This window comes from Lepidochelys olivacea (genome assembly GCF_965140295.1).
Source record: "Lepidochelys olivacea isolate rLepOli2 genome assembly, chromosome: 11".
NCBI classification, from domain to species: domain Eukaryota; kingdom Metazoa; phylum Chordata; order Testudines; family Cheloniidae; genus Lepidochelys; species Lepidochelys olivacea.
The window spans coordinates 61,000,481-61,016,660 of NC_140421.1; the positions used below are offsets into that span (position 1 = coordinate 61,000,481).

Consider the following 16,180-nt stretch of genomic DNA (forward strand, 5'->3'; position numbering starts at 1 on the left):
AGTAAAAGGAAAAATACACTTGGATATGTTAAAGAAATAGACTTTCTTAAAACTATGTATTCTATGAAGCACCACCAACTCAATAGATTTGTGATTAAAGACTTTGTAACATTCAGTTTAGCTGTTGGCTCTATCTTATCTTGCTTGTTTTATGTTAAACAGTTAATCAAGCTTAGTCTCTAAGGTGCCACAAATACTCCTTTTCTTTTTAGTTAATCATTGAGATCTGCAGTGTGAATGAGTCATAAACTCAGTAATATTATAAACAAGTTTATCATATTTTTGACTAGAGAATACTAGATGATGAATTTGGTAGCAGAACTGCAGACAATTTGATATATACGTTTTCCATAGTTTATTTTCTGATTAAATATTTTTATTGGATTTTAAATAGATATACAATCCATAGGTCGCTGCAATATACTCTCTAAAGTCCTGACCCTCTCCTAATAAAGTCAGAGAGTTTTGCCATTGACTTCAATTAATGCAGGATCAGATCCTGACAGAGGTTCATGAACAGCAGCTGCCTGTGTTGCGGACTACACTAAAAGACCTTAAAATAAATTTAAATATCCCCCCAATATTACCTTTCTATGTAAGCAATTGCTTTAGTTGCTACAGAGGTGTTTTGATCATAAATTGGAAGGAAGGTGTTCCACAGAGTCAGAAATGAGAGGTGGTTCAGAAGATGTCTGTATTAAAATGTGATCCATATTTAAAGGTTTTTGAAAAACCCTGCATCATGTCGTAACAGAACTGAGGTATATATGTGAAAGAAAAGAAGTAAACATAGTAAACGTGGAAACATAATGAAAAAAAATAAAGTAACATGGCATGTACTCCAGACAAAAAAATCCAAACACAAAAATAGTCTAACATGTCCCAGTGAACTGAAATAAATTATTTCTGAGGAATGCCTTAAGTATCACAGTGTTTTTATGTGGAAAATTAATTGAAATTTTTGCTGGGTGAACTCTGCAACCCTTTGTCCTTGAGTTTTGTGTGGGGAGAGTAGCAGTGCAAACAAATTGGAAGGGAAAAAAATTAGATGTATACTGATAGATATTACAAATAAGCTAAAAGAAAAGGAGTACTTTCTTTTTGCGAATACAGACTAACACGGCTGTTACTCTGAAACCTACAAATAAGCTGTCAGTTTTCTTATGACAGGGATATAAAGTAAGTCGTCCCATTCATTCTGAAATGAGTGATTTGATCCCATAATGCTGTTGAATGTGTTAAACTATCTAGCTCTTGTAATATTTGCAAACCAGTTAAGTTACTTTTATAAAACATATATAAAACCTATTTGTTACTTTAAAAATTATAAAAATTGTTTTACTTTTATTACTTCTGCCAATAAAAATTAACATGCAAAAAATTAATTAAATGACAAATCTGTAATAATGAAACAAAATCATAAAATGTAAATAAAGGGAAAAGAAATACAAAAGGTAAGGTAGCCTGTGGAGTCTCACTGTAATATAACCTTTATTTGGCAAAGTTTTATTTTGAAGTGCAAATATTTGATACAAATAGCCTTTATTTAAACACGAAGGTTCCCATCCTGCAAACATTTATGTATCTGCTTAACTTTATGCACCTGAGCATATCCATTGTTTCCTGGATTGGGACCTGACTGTTAATCGGTAAATGGGAATACCATGTAGTGACAGGATAATTAAACAAATTACAATGTACTAAAATAACAACTTGGTTATTTCTGTGTTTTAAAGGAGAGTATGTCACAGGGGCTTTTGCTGTAATATATAACAATGTAAACCATGGCATTATCAAATAAACTCTCGAAACAATAGTTGGATTAGAGCAAAGACTGTAAAGAAAAGTCTTATTTCCTTTTTGAAACTTTTGGTAGTTTTGCTTTAACATGGTTGATACCACAAGACCGATATTTTGAGAACAGGCATGAGAAAGAGCAAAAGGAAGTAGGTGAAAGTCTTATGGGCTAAAAAAGAACTATTGGAAGAACCAAAACCCATTCTAAATGCAGACTAAGCTACTTTCAAAGGGCAACAGATTATATGACCTGCAGATGATAGGAGATTACTGGTGTTTCATATATAAAGGAAAAATTTCAAATAAGACTAAAAGTAGAAAAGGGGTAAGAATATTTAATTGATAATGGCCAATGTGCCCCAAACCAATCTTCGGAGAGACTGCTTAAGACATGGGCACTTATGTTTTTTATTACTGTTGTAGTCCATAGTCTGGAATCCTGGACCTGTATACAGTCTGAGAGCAGGATTTTTCTGGTATTGATGTGTATATGTGATTAAAAAGATTATTTGGATTCTCTGCATCGCCAATATTTTATGGTCCTGTTCATGGAGAGCTCAAGGTAGTGCATACAGTACTTGTTTCATGTCATAAATTAACCACTTTATTTCAGATGATGTATAAAACACTTGCTACCGTTGGTATCTTTTCCTCCATATAGCTAAGTATTGTACAGTCAAAGCGCTGTTATCCATAAGCCAGCACTTTACCAGCCCGAAAGCTCTAGAAACCGGCATTTCTGATCGCTCCCACTACGAAACATGATTTTGGTAATTAATTGATCTTTAACTATTCATGGTAAATAGGCCCAATGGCCTGTGATGGGATGTTAGATGGGGTGGGATCTGAGTTACTACAAAAAATTCTTTCCTGGGTATATTTGGGGCCATATTTGGGGTCGGGAAGGAATTTTCCTCCACGGCAGCTTGGCAGAGGCCCTGGAGGTTTTTCGCTTCCTCTGTAACATGGGGCACGGGTTGCTTGCTGGAGGATTCTCTGCTCCTTTAAGTCTTTAAACCACAATTTGAGGACTTCAACTGGGAATTGGTCCTGCTTCGAGCAGGGGGTTGGACTAGATGACCTTCAGGGGTCCCTTCCAACCCTGATATTCTATGATTCAATAGCTCAGACACAGGTGAGAGGTTTTTCGCAGGAGTGGGTGGGTGAGATTCTGTGGCCTGCGTTGTGCAGGAGGTCGGACTGGATGATCATAATGGTCCCTTCGGACCTTAATATCTATGACTCTTCATAGGGTTGCCAGGTGTCTGCTTTTCGACTGGCACGCCCGCTCGGAAAGAAACCCCGGTGGCTCCGGCCCGCCCCCTTAGCCCCTCTCCCGCCCCGCTGTGCCTGCGGCGTGTTCGCTATGTGCTGCCGGGGAACACCCAGGCTAAGGGCCAGCGTGCTGGCTGCCTCGATGGGATGGCTCCCTGGGACAGGCCCTTCCCTCTGGGAGACCGCCCTGACGCCCTGCCCGCCCGCGGAGCACATTCCTGCCAGGAGTCAAGATGGCGGCGGCGTCTCCTCCCGCCTGCGCCCCCACGAGCCCGGCGGGGCGGGAGCCGGCTGCGCTGGAATGTGGGCGGGGCGGTGAGGCCGGGCCCAGCCTCCTCCCTGCGCCCAGCCGAGCTGTGTCGGGCAGCGGCTTTAGCGGCTGCGCGCTGAGAGGAGCCGCTCCCAGGCTGGCCGCCCCCTGCGCCCGGGGTAAGCTACCGGGGTGGGGAGGAGAAGGGCCCGGCGGAGCCTAGACGTGAGAGCCGGGGGGGCTGACAGGCCGGAGGGGCGGATGGAAAGAGGAGGCGAGTGTCGGAGGGAGTCGGTCCCTCGCCCCCAGAGATCGCTGCCCCGGGGACACGGTGCGGGGAGTGGGGCTAGAGGCATTCAGAGCAGGGGGTCACCAGACATGGGGAGGGGGAGAGCGACGGGGAAGGAGGACGGGAGGGAGCCTGACAGAGAGCGGGGATGATGGCACGGGTGGGAACTGCCAGAGGGGGAGGAAGCAGAGATTGGTATTTGTGGCAAGGTCTCTGCCAGCTTGTCCTTTATCTGCTCTTATTAATTTGTAATTCTCTGAAGTCTGTTCTTACCTTTGCAGCTGCGGTTGGAGGGGGGAACTCTTGGGCTGTGTGTGGCTACACTAGGAAGCAGTGCTGTGTTTTGGCCCTTAGACCTGGGAGCTGCAGGTTTCCTTCTTAATTTGCTTCTTTCACGAGAGAGCCTGACTTTGGGCATAGGGAGGGAGGGTTTTAACTTACTGATGTTCTGCCTTCTGGTTGCCTGTGTATTCTCAGGGAATAGAGGAAAAAAAACAACATAAAGCAGGCAACAAACTATTATTATTAATTTGTAAACTTAATATAGAAGTTTAATTTAACTTTTAGGATGATGGGAGGATTATAATAACTTGGAGTCTAGAAATAAGATGCACAGCATATACGATTTGTGTTTGGTTTTTTGTTTCATAATTTATTTATTTCTTTTCTGCAGGTCAATTATCCACATTAATATTGTTCGGCTTTTTTTTTTTGTCTCTACACCTCCAAGACTATTGTACTCTCTGCCGTGTAGCTTTATCCTGTTTTTTTCCTGTTTAACTCAGCTGCAAAACACAAGATCATGAAGGCTGTAAACCAAGTGGTTCCTTGTTAGAGATAATGTTACTGATAAGAGAAATAGAGATTGTCTCTACCTAGTTCTTGAGGTCTCCAGGGTTGTTTAAATATGGATTTATTTCCCACAACATAAGCTTGAAAGGTTTATTTTGACTCTCAGAGGTTAATACTGAAGTGCCATTGATGAAGAGGAGCTACTTGACAGTTGCCTTTGACGGGTTGAATTGTGCAGCATCTTTTACGCAGGAGGTACACGGAGACCCATTTGTTTTCATCCTTGACATTGTTTCCACCTGGGTTATGGCAGAATTCTGATACAAAAGCAAAAACACATGGGAGGAACAATTTGGAATATAAAGTGAGCATGGTAGGATCTTGAACACAAATTGTTGGAAAAGGAGAGAAGAGGAAGTGAAGGAATGGCATCCAGAGAAAGGCTGTATGAACTTTGGATGCTTTATTGTAACAAGGTAACTATTTTCTCATTTTTCTTTTTTTAGAAACTTTCTTTGCACACCTCAATAGCAGGAGGTATTAGTTTGCTTTGTTGTCCCATGAATGTTTATTTAATAGCTCTATGTGGATTCCAAAACAATTATATAACTCACCAAAAATTAAGATAAAATTATTTGTGACTTTAAATTTTCTTTTCTTTTTCTGTTTAATATATACTACACAAAACCTAACCCAAACAAACCCTGCATTAAAAGAACATTATTAAGGTTGCAAAGTCTAGCACTCAATTTTAGTTCCGGCAATCTTAACTTTTATCTGTGCAACCTTAATTTGGCACAATTCTGTATATTCAATATTATAGTCTTTATCCTATGATCACATAGTATTTCTCCCACAGGAGTTGTTTCATTCTGTGCACGGAATGGATGGTTCCTACTTAATTAGTAGCTGTGCAATATTTTGTTTTCTTCTCATTGTTCAACATGTGGCCCTAGGCCTCATTTACTTCTTGAAACCTTGATCTGAAGATAGAAAAGCCAGTGGTGCTCATCACTACAGTATCTAAGTGCTTCACAAACATTAATTTATTTTCAAAGCATCCTTGTGAAGTGAAGTGATAGTAGTGTTATCCCCATTATACTGAACATTATGTAGTGCTTCGTATGTTCAAAGCACAGATCTTGTTGACTTCAGTGGCAGCTGGGAGTGCACATCATTTCTGCAAATCAGAAGTTTCCACACAGGCGGACAGAGTAATTTTAAATGGGAAACATCTGAAAACATTAACATTGTCTATGAAGTGGTGAGGAATGGAGAGGGTGCACAGGCTGCACCACTGCCTATAGGATTGGTAGGTAATCAAGCTAAATTTCAGTGGTGAAGCTCCTACAAAGTTGGTCATGCCAGAGCACAGGACAAAGCTCATGGCAAAGATTTTAATGGGATGTGATCTGACTACATTTAAGGGCTTTAAAAACGGAGAGGGTCACCTTAAAAATCCTTTTGCCGTGTTATAGACAAGTAGGATAAAGAATGTAGGGTGGCAAAATATGGTCACAGCCATGCAGCCCAGTGCTCCGGCATTCTGTAACCAGTAGAGAAGCCTTTCCCCAATTAATTAAGTAATATAGTTCTGCCCAAGGAGGTTTCACTGTGTTTATTCTGAGCTTTCTTGCATTGTCTTTTCCCTTGTATAGACTCACATTTTCCCTTAATCTTTAGCCTGGTAGGTCAGTCACTGACTTGAAGGCAACATTGTCGTCTGTCAGCCAGCTATTAGGGATATGTCTACACCACGATCTTGAGGTGTGACTTTAGCTCGGGCAGACATATCTGCACTAGCAAGGGTAAAAATAGCAGTGTAGATGGCCACAGGCATCACAGACTTCAAGGTCGGCAATACAAGCATGAGTGACAGATATTGGGTACATACTTTTCCAAGAGACTGAGTGCTACCTTTGTATTATTTCAACCTATAAAGACCCTGCATATTGAGAATCTTAAGGCCATCCTAAAATTCTGATCTGCCGGTAACAGTGACAGGTGAGACTGCTGACCTCTTGGGCTTTTCCTTTATTTAAAAAAAAAAAAAAAAGGTTGTGCATAAACAGTCATTTAAAAAAAACCTGATGCTTGTGAGCACTAGATTTCTGCTTTATTTTCATAGAGTCCATCTGCATTACAATAACAATGCTAGTATACCGTGTTCCCTCTGTCTTGGTTAGCGATGTCTGTGCTGTAACATGTTTTTTCTATTATTGTTATAGTGCGTGTAAAGGGAATTGTAGATCTAAAATTTTACTGGTGTTTAAGCCTCGGGCCTGGACAGAAAGGTGTGGACTGATGACTGTTTTAATAAATGGTGAGTTAGTCTTAAAAAAAAAAAAAAAAGCTAAAACACCATTATTTAAAAGCGTTCTTTTTCTCTGTATTGGAGGAATCCCCAGCAAAGGAGACCTGGCAAATTTCTGTCCCTTTTGCACAGTCTGCATGGAACAAAGGAGTGGATTTGGATAAGAAAATATGGCCCTAAGTGCCCATGGGGCACCAGTACAACAGTTCTCTACATAATCTAGTTATCACACCTCTGCTCCCACTGTTTAGGTATGGATCCTCAAATGCTGAGGTTAATGTGCTAACTCTCTTTTATATGCAGTACTTGCTTCTAGTACTTCATTCTTATGGGGTTGTCTCCCAATTAAATGCTCTTCAGACCTCAGAGTAATGTCTATGATAAATTCAATTAATTTGACTATTTCATCTGCTTATGGAAAAATAGAGGACTTGAGTATTCAGAGCTGTCAGTCTGGCAGTTTTCTCAAGGACTAAATAATTCATTTAAACAACCCTCTGTACCCAGTGCTATAGCTAAATCTTTGTAGAATGAGTCCAGGTTAGATGCCACATTTGTAAACAAGCTGTCTTCATCCATTGGCACTCTTCTTGTCTCTTATCCTCATTATTATGGGAAATTAAAATGAACTTGACCTTGAGCTGAGGAAGTAACCCAACATGTCTTCTGCTTCTTTCATGGATATTTTCAGTGAAGGTTCCTTAGGGAAGATAATGTAGTTGTTGCCTATCTTATTTGGGGGCAAATATAATATGACTTCTGTCTGTTTCTGTAAATTGATTCTGAGCAAAACTTTTCATGCCACTTTTGCCTGCTTACTTTCAGAAGTCACCATCTGCCACTGGACATTTTAAAACAATCTACTGTCTCAGCAATCTGTACCAAAAGACAATGGAATGTACTGTAACTGACCTCCATATGAAATGTCCCAATGCAAAAGTGAGAGTTAGTGTACCTAACTCTCAGATAACTAATTCCGACCGTTAAACTTATAAATCCTTCTTTATATAAAACAATGATAAATTTTTGTGTAAAGTCTTATATGTATGTGTCTGTATAAAATATGGTGTGTTTGTAAACGGAATAAATGGATTTGTGATCAGACCAGCCTTTCGTATTGTGAGGCCAGGTTGAACCACGTAATTGAAATTGATTCATTCAGACCAATGATATTGTAGTTCCGTTTCTAAAACAAACTTGGCTCTTGCAAAATTATATTGTTTAGTTGTGGTAAGAGGTATGCAATTTAACCAGAATATAACCTTTTTTGACATTCAACTTTAAACCTTGTGAAACACACTCCCCCCGCATATCAGCCTCACTTTAACTTGCACGGGTCTTCCTTGTTGCGTAATTGCTGATTTGACAACGTGATTTATGTCGCAAAATACTACATAAAAGAGCAATAATTTGATGTCAAATAAATAAGCATTCTACATACAGTCTGTATAAAGTAACAAAAACTAAATATTTAATTACTTAAAATAGTTGTATATTAGACTAGACTTTCTTGCCTCTACCTATATTCTTGGAGGATTTTGATTTATTTAAAGCAACAGAAGTATAAATGAACTATTTTTAAAAAAAATCAGCTTTCTCACAATTCATTTAATTAGAGGTGATATATCATAGACTTTAAGGCCAGAAAGGACCATCATGATTATCTGGTTTGACCTCCTGCGCATTGCAGGCCACAGAACCTTACCCATTCACTTCTCTAATATGCTTAACCTCTGGCTGAATTTCTTAAGTCCTTAAATCTTGATTTAAAGACTTCAAGCTACTGAGAATCCACCAGATTCACTAGATACTCTAGTTCAAACAGGAAGTGACCTGTGCTGCAGAGAGAGAAAATGCACCAGGGTCTCTGCCAGTCTTACCTGGGGGAAAATTCCTTCCCAGTTTCAAATATGGTGGTGAGATAACCCTGAGCATGTGGCCAAGATCCACCAGCTGGACACCTGGGAAAAAATTTTCTGTAGTAATTGAGTCCTCCCCCACTAGTGTCCCATCTCCAACCGTTGGAGATATTTGCTAATAACAGGTTTCAGAGTAGCAGCTCTGTTAGTCTATATTTGCAAAAAGAAAAGGAGTACTTGTGGTACCTTAGAGACTAACAAATTTATTTGAGCATAAGCTTTTGTGAGCTACAGCTCACTTCATCGGAGTCACAGATGGACCATATGCCATTGTAAGCAATCTCATCATACCATCCCTTCCATAAACTTAACAAGCTCAGTCTTATAAACTGTTAGATTTTTTGTCCTCACTGTCCTCTTGGGAGGCTGTTCCAGAAGTTCACTTCGCTGATGGTTAGACACCTTTCATCTAATTTCAAGACTAAACTTGTTTGATGGCCAGTTTATATCTGTTTGTTCTTGTGCCAATAGTGGCCCTTAATTTAAACAATTCCTCTCCCTCCTTGGTGTTTATCCCTCTGATGTATTTATAGACAGCAATTATATCTCCTGATAGCCTTCATTTGGTTGAGACTGAAGAAGCTTGGCTTCTCTTGTAAGGTAGGTTCTCAGTTCCTCTGATCATGCTAGTAGTCATTCTCTGCACCTGTTCCAATTTGATTATATCTTAAACATTAGTAACCAGAAATGCACACAGTATTGCAGATGAGGTCTCACCAGTGCCTTGTATAAAAACATTTTTCTATCTCTACTGGATAGGCTCTTTGTCAGGCTGAGAGAGAGCGACTTGTGAATACTCTTTCTTTTGAAGTTATCTGTGACCATGAGTGGGTGAAACTTACCTTGTTCTTCTCCTAGCTACAGTGTTACTAATGAAACATTAAAACAAAATTAGTATGTCAGACATTTAGAGAAGTCGTTCTTGAATTCTAGAAACATATGACAAAGTGTCACAGTTCACTTCTTAAAGAGATTTAAACAAATAATCATTCATGTAGCTGTTTGAATGAATATAAAATGATTGTATTGTAACGAGCAGGCTAATATGTGTTTTGTGCCCCTGCTCTCTACTATATGAATCTGAACCATTTAATTAGGTCACAGTAGTCCCAACATTGGGACAAAGTTAATGGGAATTTTTCTTTGGTCAGGTGGCAGAAACCTTTGCTTTTGAAAGTCTGTCCCCATTGTTAATATTAAATTCCAAGTGTCCTTACTGTGCAGTATAATGACAACACTGTGAAATTCCTAGATGGTCACAGATTTGGTATGGCCTTATTAATTGATAAATATTGTTCTTTACAAGTTAATAAGGAATATCCAACTCAAAGGACAAAAAAAATTTAAACTTGAAAATGATTTAGAATCAAATGTTGAAGAAACTAGAAGAATAATCACTGAATCTTAAGGCATCACATACCATGAAACTGGGGTCAAATGTGCAAAAGCTCAAGAATATCAGAGCAACTGGGATATAACTGCGTAAAGATTGGGTTAATGTATGATTAAACTCTTGTACTGTAAAATATTAAACTTGGTCCTCCACATAAAACCTTGCTGGCGCAGTTGCTTAGAATAATACAAGACTGACTCAAATAACAAGAATGACAAATTAAATAGCCCAATTAATTTTGTATGGAACAAAAAAAAATGATATTGTAAGGAATGCTAGCCAACAGTCTATTAATTTACAGTGTTGCTTTATGGGTGAACTAAAATTTTGTCAGTAGGCATTGTTAAAATGGTTATGAATTTCAGAAAGACGAACAGCCACTTTAGGTAGCAAGCTGTTCCTGTTGCAAGAAATAGGACACAAGGGGAAGATGTTATCCCTTTGTAAAACAAAATGAAACAAACACCTACTAATGACAAAAATGAAAAGCTGCCTAAAAGATCCAACCAATAAAACTTTAGTCAACCTTTTAAAAAAAAAATACAGTAGCAAACATGCAAAAGTGTGGGGAAGGAAGTTTAAACCTGATTTCCATCCTCATACAAACAATATTCAATTTTAGCATCTCAGTATGGGTTGAGACCTCTTAGTGTTATTGCAATATGAACATATAATAATGTATTATTCCCACCCTCTGTCTAAAAAAGATTTTCAAAAACTCCTATGTGATTTATGAGCCTAAATCCTATTGATTTTACGTACTTTTTTGAAAACTTTAAACAAAAAACAATTGAAGAGAGATGAACAAAGTCACTGCAATGTAGACTCCTGACATATGTATGAGCGGGTGATAAATAAACATCACATAGTTAACACTATTCTTCTTGTACACCAGTAAGAGCTAATAAAATTAAGGCAGATAATAAGCCATTAATTCGCTACGAAAAGGTAAATAATGTAATTTCAGGTAGCTAACCACCCTTAAAGCCAGACTATTTAGGATTTAAATTATAAGGTTGAAAAAAAGAACAAAATATTTTTGAGGACATGTTCAAAAAATTTGGACAGAAACAAACAATGGATGAGGTTGATTGCAATGAGACTCCAATGGAGTTTTATTTTAAAATAATGTTCACAAGAAAATGCTTAAGAGCGTGTGGAAGTATCCCATAAAACATTTTAAAACTAGCAATGGGAAATGAAAGGCAGATGTTACTGGGGAAAAAAAATTGAAAAGGGGGCGGACAGATAGTCACACATGTTGGCAATAAGGTCAGAAACATCTATAGAACCCAAAGAGAAGATTAAGGATTCGTAGTCTGAGTCTCCTTTTAGAATTATCACAATATAGGACACATGATATTTGTCATCCCCATAAGAAAAAGCTATAAATTTGAGTGAAAGTTGGTGGGAAGAATATAGGATGAGACGAGGAATAAAAAGAAATAATAAAAGAATTATTTTGTCCAGAAGCATCAATCAAAGATTAAAGAGAGATCCTGGCTTCTGTGAAAGAGTAATTGAAACTTTATGTGGACAAGAATACAAGCCTAGCCTAAACTTTTTCCAGTGACCACAACTCCAAAAATAGCTGTTTTATAGTACAACACTTAACACATCTGGTTACTGTAGGTGCAGACGCATAGGCGGTGTTGGTAGCACCACCGATAGTTAAGCTTGCCCAGTGCTTCTAATTAAAAGTCCCAGCTTTCAGTTGATTATAACTTTGCCAAACTTTAACTATTTGGGCTGAAACATTTCAGTTAGGTGCCTGCCTCAGGCTGAACTTTGTTGGAAAGTTTCAGCTAAAATGTTTTTAAGTGGTATTCTTTGTAGTGGTATTTCTTTTTACTTGCTTTATTGAGACTGTAAGTTGTCTTACGTTTTGTTGAAATTCCATGTTAATAAAAAAATTAATTCTAAAAGTGGACCAGAATGTTTGTATGAATTTTTTAAAAATACAGGTCACTAAATATTAAACCCAAGTGTCTTGACATGCAAGTCAAAACAGACCTAGTTCAAGATCTGGGCTTAGACTGTCAGGGTGGTTTGGTGTTTTGTTTTGTTTTTCTCCTTCAGCTGATATTAATAGCCACCTTTAGCTGCTGTTCCTTTCAAACTTGGACAGATATTACTTGTAATACTGTAGCATGTGGAAGCCATTGTAATATTTTTATACTTCAGCTGAGATGAAGAATGGAAAGTTTTGAAAAGGTTTTAAAATAAGTGTGTGCCCTCTAACACATGTCAAAATGAAGGCCACAGAAGGGTCTTACAATGAGACAGTTTTTTTGTCTTTTTAAATTTTTTTCTTTAACCCCTCCACCCCTCCCCACAAAAACAGATCCCATGATAAAAGAAAATACCCAAAACCGTTTTAAAGACTTATCATAAAGTTCTTCTTTAGATAGACAAGTTCAATTAGAATGAAAGCTATTCGTTGTAGGAGGTGAATTAAGGGCAGTTTCATATTTAATGCTCTATTTCTATTAATTTTTGTTAGTGTTGTCTGAATTGTTTTAATAATTTAAAAATAACTCAGGGGAAAATAGTTGCTGCTCTGCTTTTGTGGTAAGGTCACCAGGAATGAAATACAGGGAAGAGCTTCTTGGCTGTGCAAACTGAAGTCAACTTTGGAAGACTTGAATGACTGAAAAAAGATGCTCAAATAAATTGGTTAGTCTCTAAGGTGCCACAAGTCCTCCTTTTCTTTTTGTGGATACAGACTAACATGGCTGCTACTCTGAAACCTGGAAGAAGATGCACATACTGTTTAACTTCACCCAGGCTTAGTGTTTTGTGACTGCAAGCTAAATTTAACGACTTCAAACAAGTGTCTTGTCAGACAAGTCTGACATGCATTCTGAATTGCCATGCTGGGGATTTTTGCCTTTAGAGCATGGAATGTTAACACTGAAAGTAGCCCCAGGCAGATCTAGCTTTTGTTTATAGCACTCGGTACTTCCTGTATATAACTATAAAAATTGTACCAAACTTTGTTCTTCTAATTCCATCTTGAAGTTTGATGGAAGCACAGTGAAACCTCTTCTTTGTTTTTCTTGCAAGTTTCATGAGGTGATCACTGAAATCTAAGTATAGTTAAACCTAAAAGCAATTGATTTATGAATAAATGAAAACCTGGAAGAGTTTTCAAGGGACATTGCCAATTTGAAACCAGAGTGAATTTTTCAGAGGTGACTTGAGCCTAAGTCCCTCAATCCCCACTGACTTTCAGTGAGATTTAGGAGCCTTGAAAATGAGACTTAGGGTTCTGTGTCACTTAGGTCCTTTTAAAATTTTTACACCTAGTCAATTTAACAAAATAAATCAAAAGTAACTTGATGCTACTTCCTTCACCATTTAAAAAAAACCCTATTCCTAATGCAAAAATTTCATTTTCCTGTTGGTATTCAACTTAATTCAAATGTTAACACTGGATTGCATTTGGTTTTTCATATTGTTGCTTCTGAAAGTTGTCATGTCCTTCAAGAAAGCATAACCTGATAATTCTAGCTACTTTGTCCTTTGTTTTGGATTTGTGTTTATAAGCCCTGGTCTACCCTAGGACTTTAGGTTGAATTTAGCAGCTTTAAATCAATGTAAACCTGCACCTGTCCACACGATGAAGCCCTTTATTTCGACTTAAAGGGCTCTTAAAATCGATTTCCTTACTCCACCCCTGACAAGTGGATTAGCGCTTAAATCGTCCTTGCCGGGTCAAATTTGGGGTACTGTGGACACAATTTGACGGTATTGGCCTCCGGGAGCTATCCCAGAGTGCTCCATTGTGACTGCTCTGGACAGCACTCTCAACTCAGATGCAGATTGTTTGCCTTTGCTCTGACGCAGGAAGGGGCGACTGACGACACGGCTTACAGGGTTGGCTTACAGGGAGCTAAAATCAACAAAGGGGGTGGCTTTACATCAAGGAGTATTTCAGGCAGGACTTCACGGAGGGTTCCAATAAGAAATGGTGCACCTAAGTTATCGTTGTTATTGGAACAAGGAGGTTAGCCTGGCCTCTGATTGATACATGGCTAGATTTACCTCGCTGCACCTTCTCTGTGAGTGACTGCAGTGTGACCTAGAGGAATGAGTCCCCTAGACGGGGGGCGGGTTTGCAAATGAGTACAAAACAGATCTGGTCTATTTCTTGTTTTGATACATTCCATGTATCTTTTACATCTTTGGCTGGCAGCAGACGGTGCAGAAGGACTGCATGCCATCCACATCTCATGGCTGCTCGGCAGAAGATGGTACAATAGGACTGCTAGCCATCCTCATCTCTTGCCTGACCGGCAGAAGATGTTGCAATAGGACTGCTAGCAATCCGTATCACCTGCCTGCTCACCATAAGATGGTTCAATAGGACTGAGTGCAGGACTAAAGAGAATGACTTGATCAAGTCACTCCAAATTTAGTCCCTGTGCCCATGTCTGCCCAGGCGCTCCTGATCGACTTCACACAGGCGACCAGGAGCACCTCGGATATGACGATGACGGCTACCAGTCCTATTGCATCGTCTGCTGCCACAAGGCAATGGGTTGCTGCTACTGTGTAGCAATGCAGTACCGTGTTTGCTAGCACCCAGGAGACATATGGTGACAGTGAGCTGAGCGGGCTCCATGCTTGCCGTGGTATGGCGTCTGCACAGGTAACTCAGGAAAAAAGGCGCGCAACGATTGTCTGCCCTTGCTTTCACGGAGGGAGGGAGGGAACGGGGGCCTGACACTATGTACCCAGAACCACCTGAGACAATGTTTTAGCCCCATCAGGCATTGGGATCTCAACCCAGAATTCCAATGGGCAGCGGAGACTGCGGGAACTGTGGGATAGCTACCCACAGTGCAGCGCTCCGGAAGTCGACTCTAGCCTTGGTACTGTGGAAGCGCTCCGCCGAGTTAATGCACTTAATGCACTTAGAGCATTTTCTGTGGGGAGACACACACTCGAATATATAAAACCGATTTCTAAAAAAAGACTTCTATAAATTCGACCTAATTTCGTAGTGTAGACATACCCTAAGATTTCATCATTGAAAGCTTACTTTCCTATTGCATTATTTACTGAGTTTAAAGACTGCCTTGCTAGACCTAGAATTTCCCTGCAAATCTAGTATAATAGAATACATTTACTATTTGTACAGAAATATTTGCTCACAGAATGTAACTTTATATAAGGCAGTCTAACACGCTGGCTATCCTGCTTTATTTTGAAGCTGATTTCTGAAGTAATGGAATGATTGCTGTGGTAAAATACACAACTGACTTCTAAAGTGCCCTGTAAGAATCACTATACTGTATGTTCTGGCAACATTTCTTTTTAAACTATAGCTAGCTGTGAATATTATTACTCCATTCGGAGACTATGTTATAAAATGGAGGCTTAATGTATGCTATTTTGGTGGGGAATAAAAATATTTGAAAGGCAAGAACAGGGAAACATTTTCCTTTCCAGATTATCTGAGATATCTTTTGCTTTAGCTGACTTGCATTTTTTTTCAAGATGAGTGAATAATGTTGCCATAGTAGCTGTAAATGCTACTGGCCAAATTCTAATCTTCTTTATCCCTATGCAAACCCATTGAGCTCAAAAGCCTAGAATTAGGGGTCCTAAGTATTTGTGGTTCATTTCTTGATCATTGTGTAAAGAGCTTAGCATGTTTTTGAACCCACTTTTGCTTCCACAACAAGTGAAACATTTTATAATTGTCTTGCTAAAAACTTAGGTAGATAGATAATTATTTAACTTCCACTTTCTAATTTAACCTCTTGGAATTCTGAGCCTTAAAATAACACTGTAGATGTCTTGAAACTCCTAACAGATATGGAGATATATATTAAATGACATGAAGGAATTTTTGAAACCTATCCTGCAAACGATGTGAGAGAGTTTTCTTGGTGGTCAATTAGTTGTTTTAGGCCATAGACTTGTGGATTTGAATGCCAAAGATACAAAGAGCTGAGTTTTTTTTTCTTATAAAAATAAATAAAATATTAATCACAAAAAACTTTGCTAAAACTCTTATTTTTGTAGAAGGTTGACCTACTTTGTAGTCTCATCAATTGAACAGTAGTAAGAATAGTAATAAAAAATAAAATAGTGAAGTCTGACCAAGTTACAGCTCCTCCATTCCCCCACCTCCACAGTG

At 38.8% G+C, this 16,180-nt stretch overlaps 1 protein-coding gene across 1 annotated transcript in view; it reads left to right on the forward strand.

Moving 5' to 3' along the window:
* Positions 1–3,506: 3,506 nt before the first annotated feature.
* The window catches only part of NBEAL1 (neurobeachin like 1), a 139,298-nt gene continuing 126,624 nt past the window's right edge, over positions 3,507–16,180 (forward strand). Inside the window, exons 1-2 of the mRNA XM_084643634.1 lie at positions 3,507–3,596; positions 4,285–4,879. Coding sequence (XP_084499760.1) covers positions 4,829–4,879 — 51 coding nt within the window. The 5' untranslated portion in view covers positions 3,507–3,596; positions 4,285–4,828. The remainder of the gene's footprint in view (positions 3,597–4,284; positions 4,880–16,180) is intronic.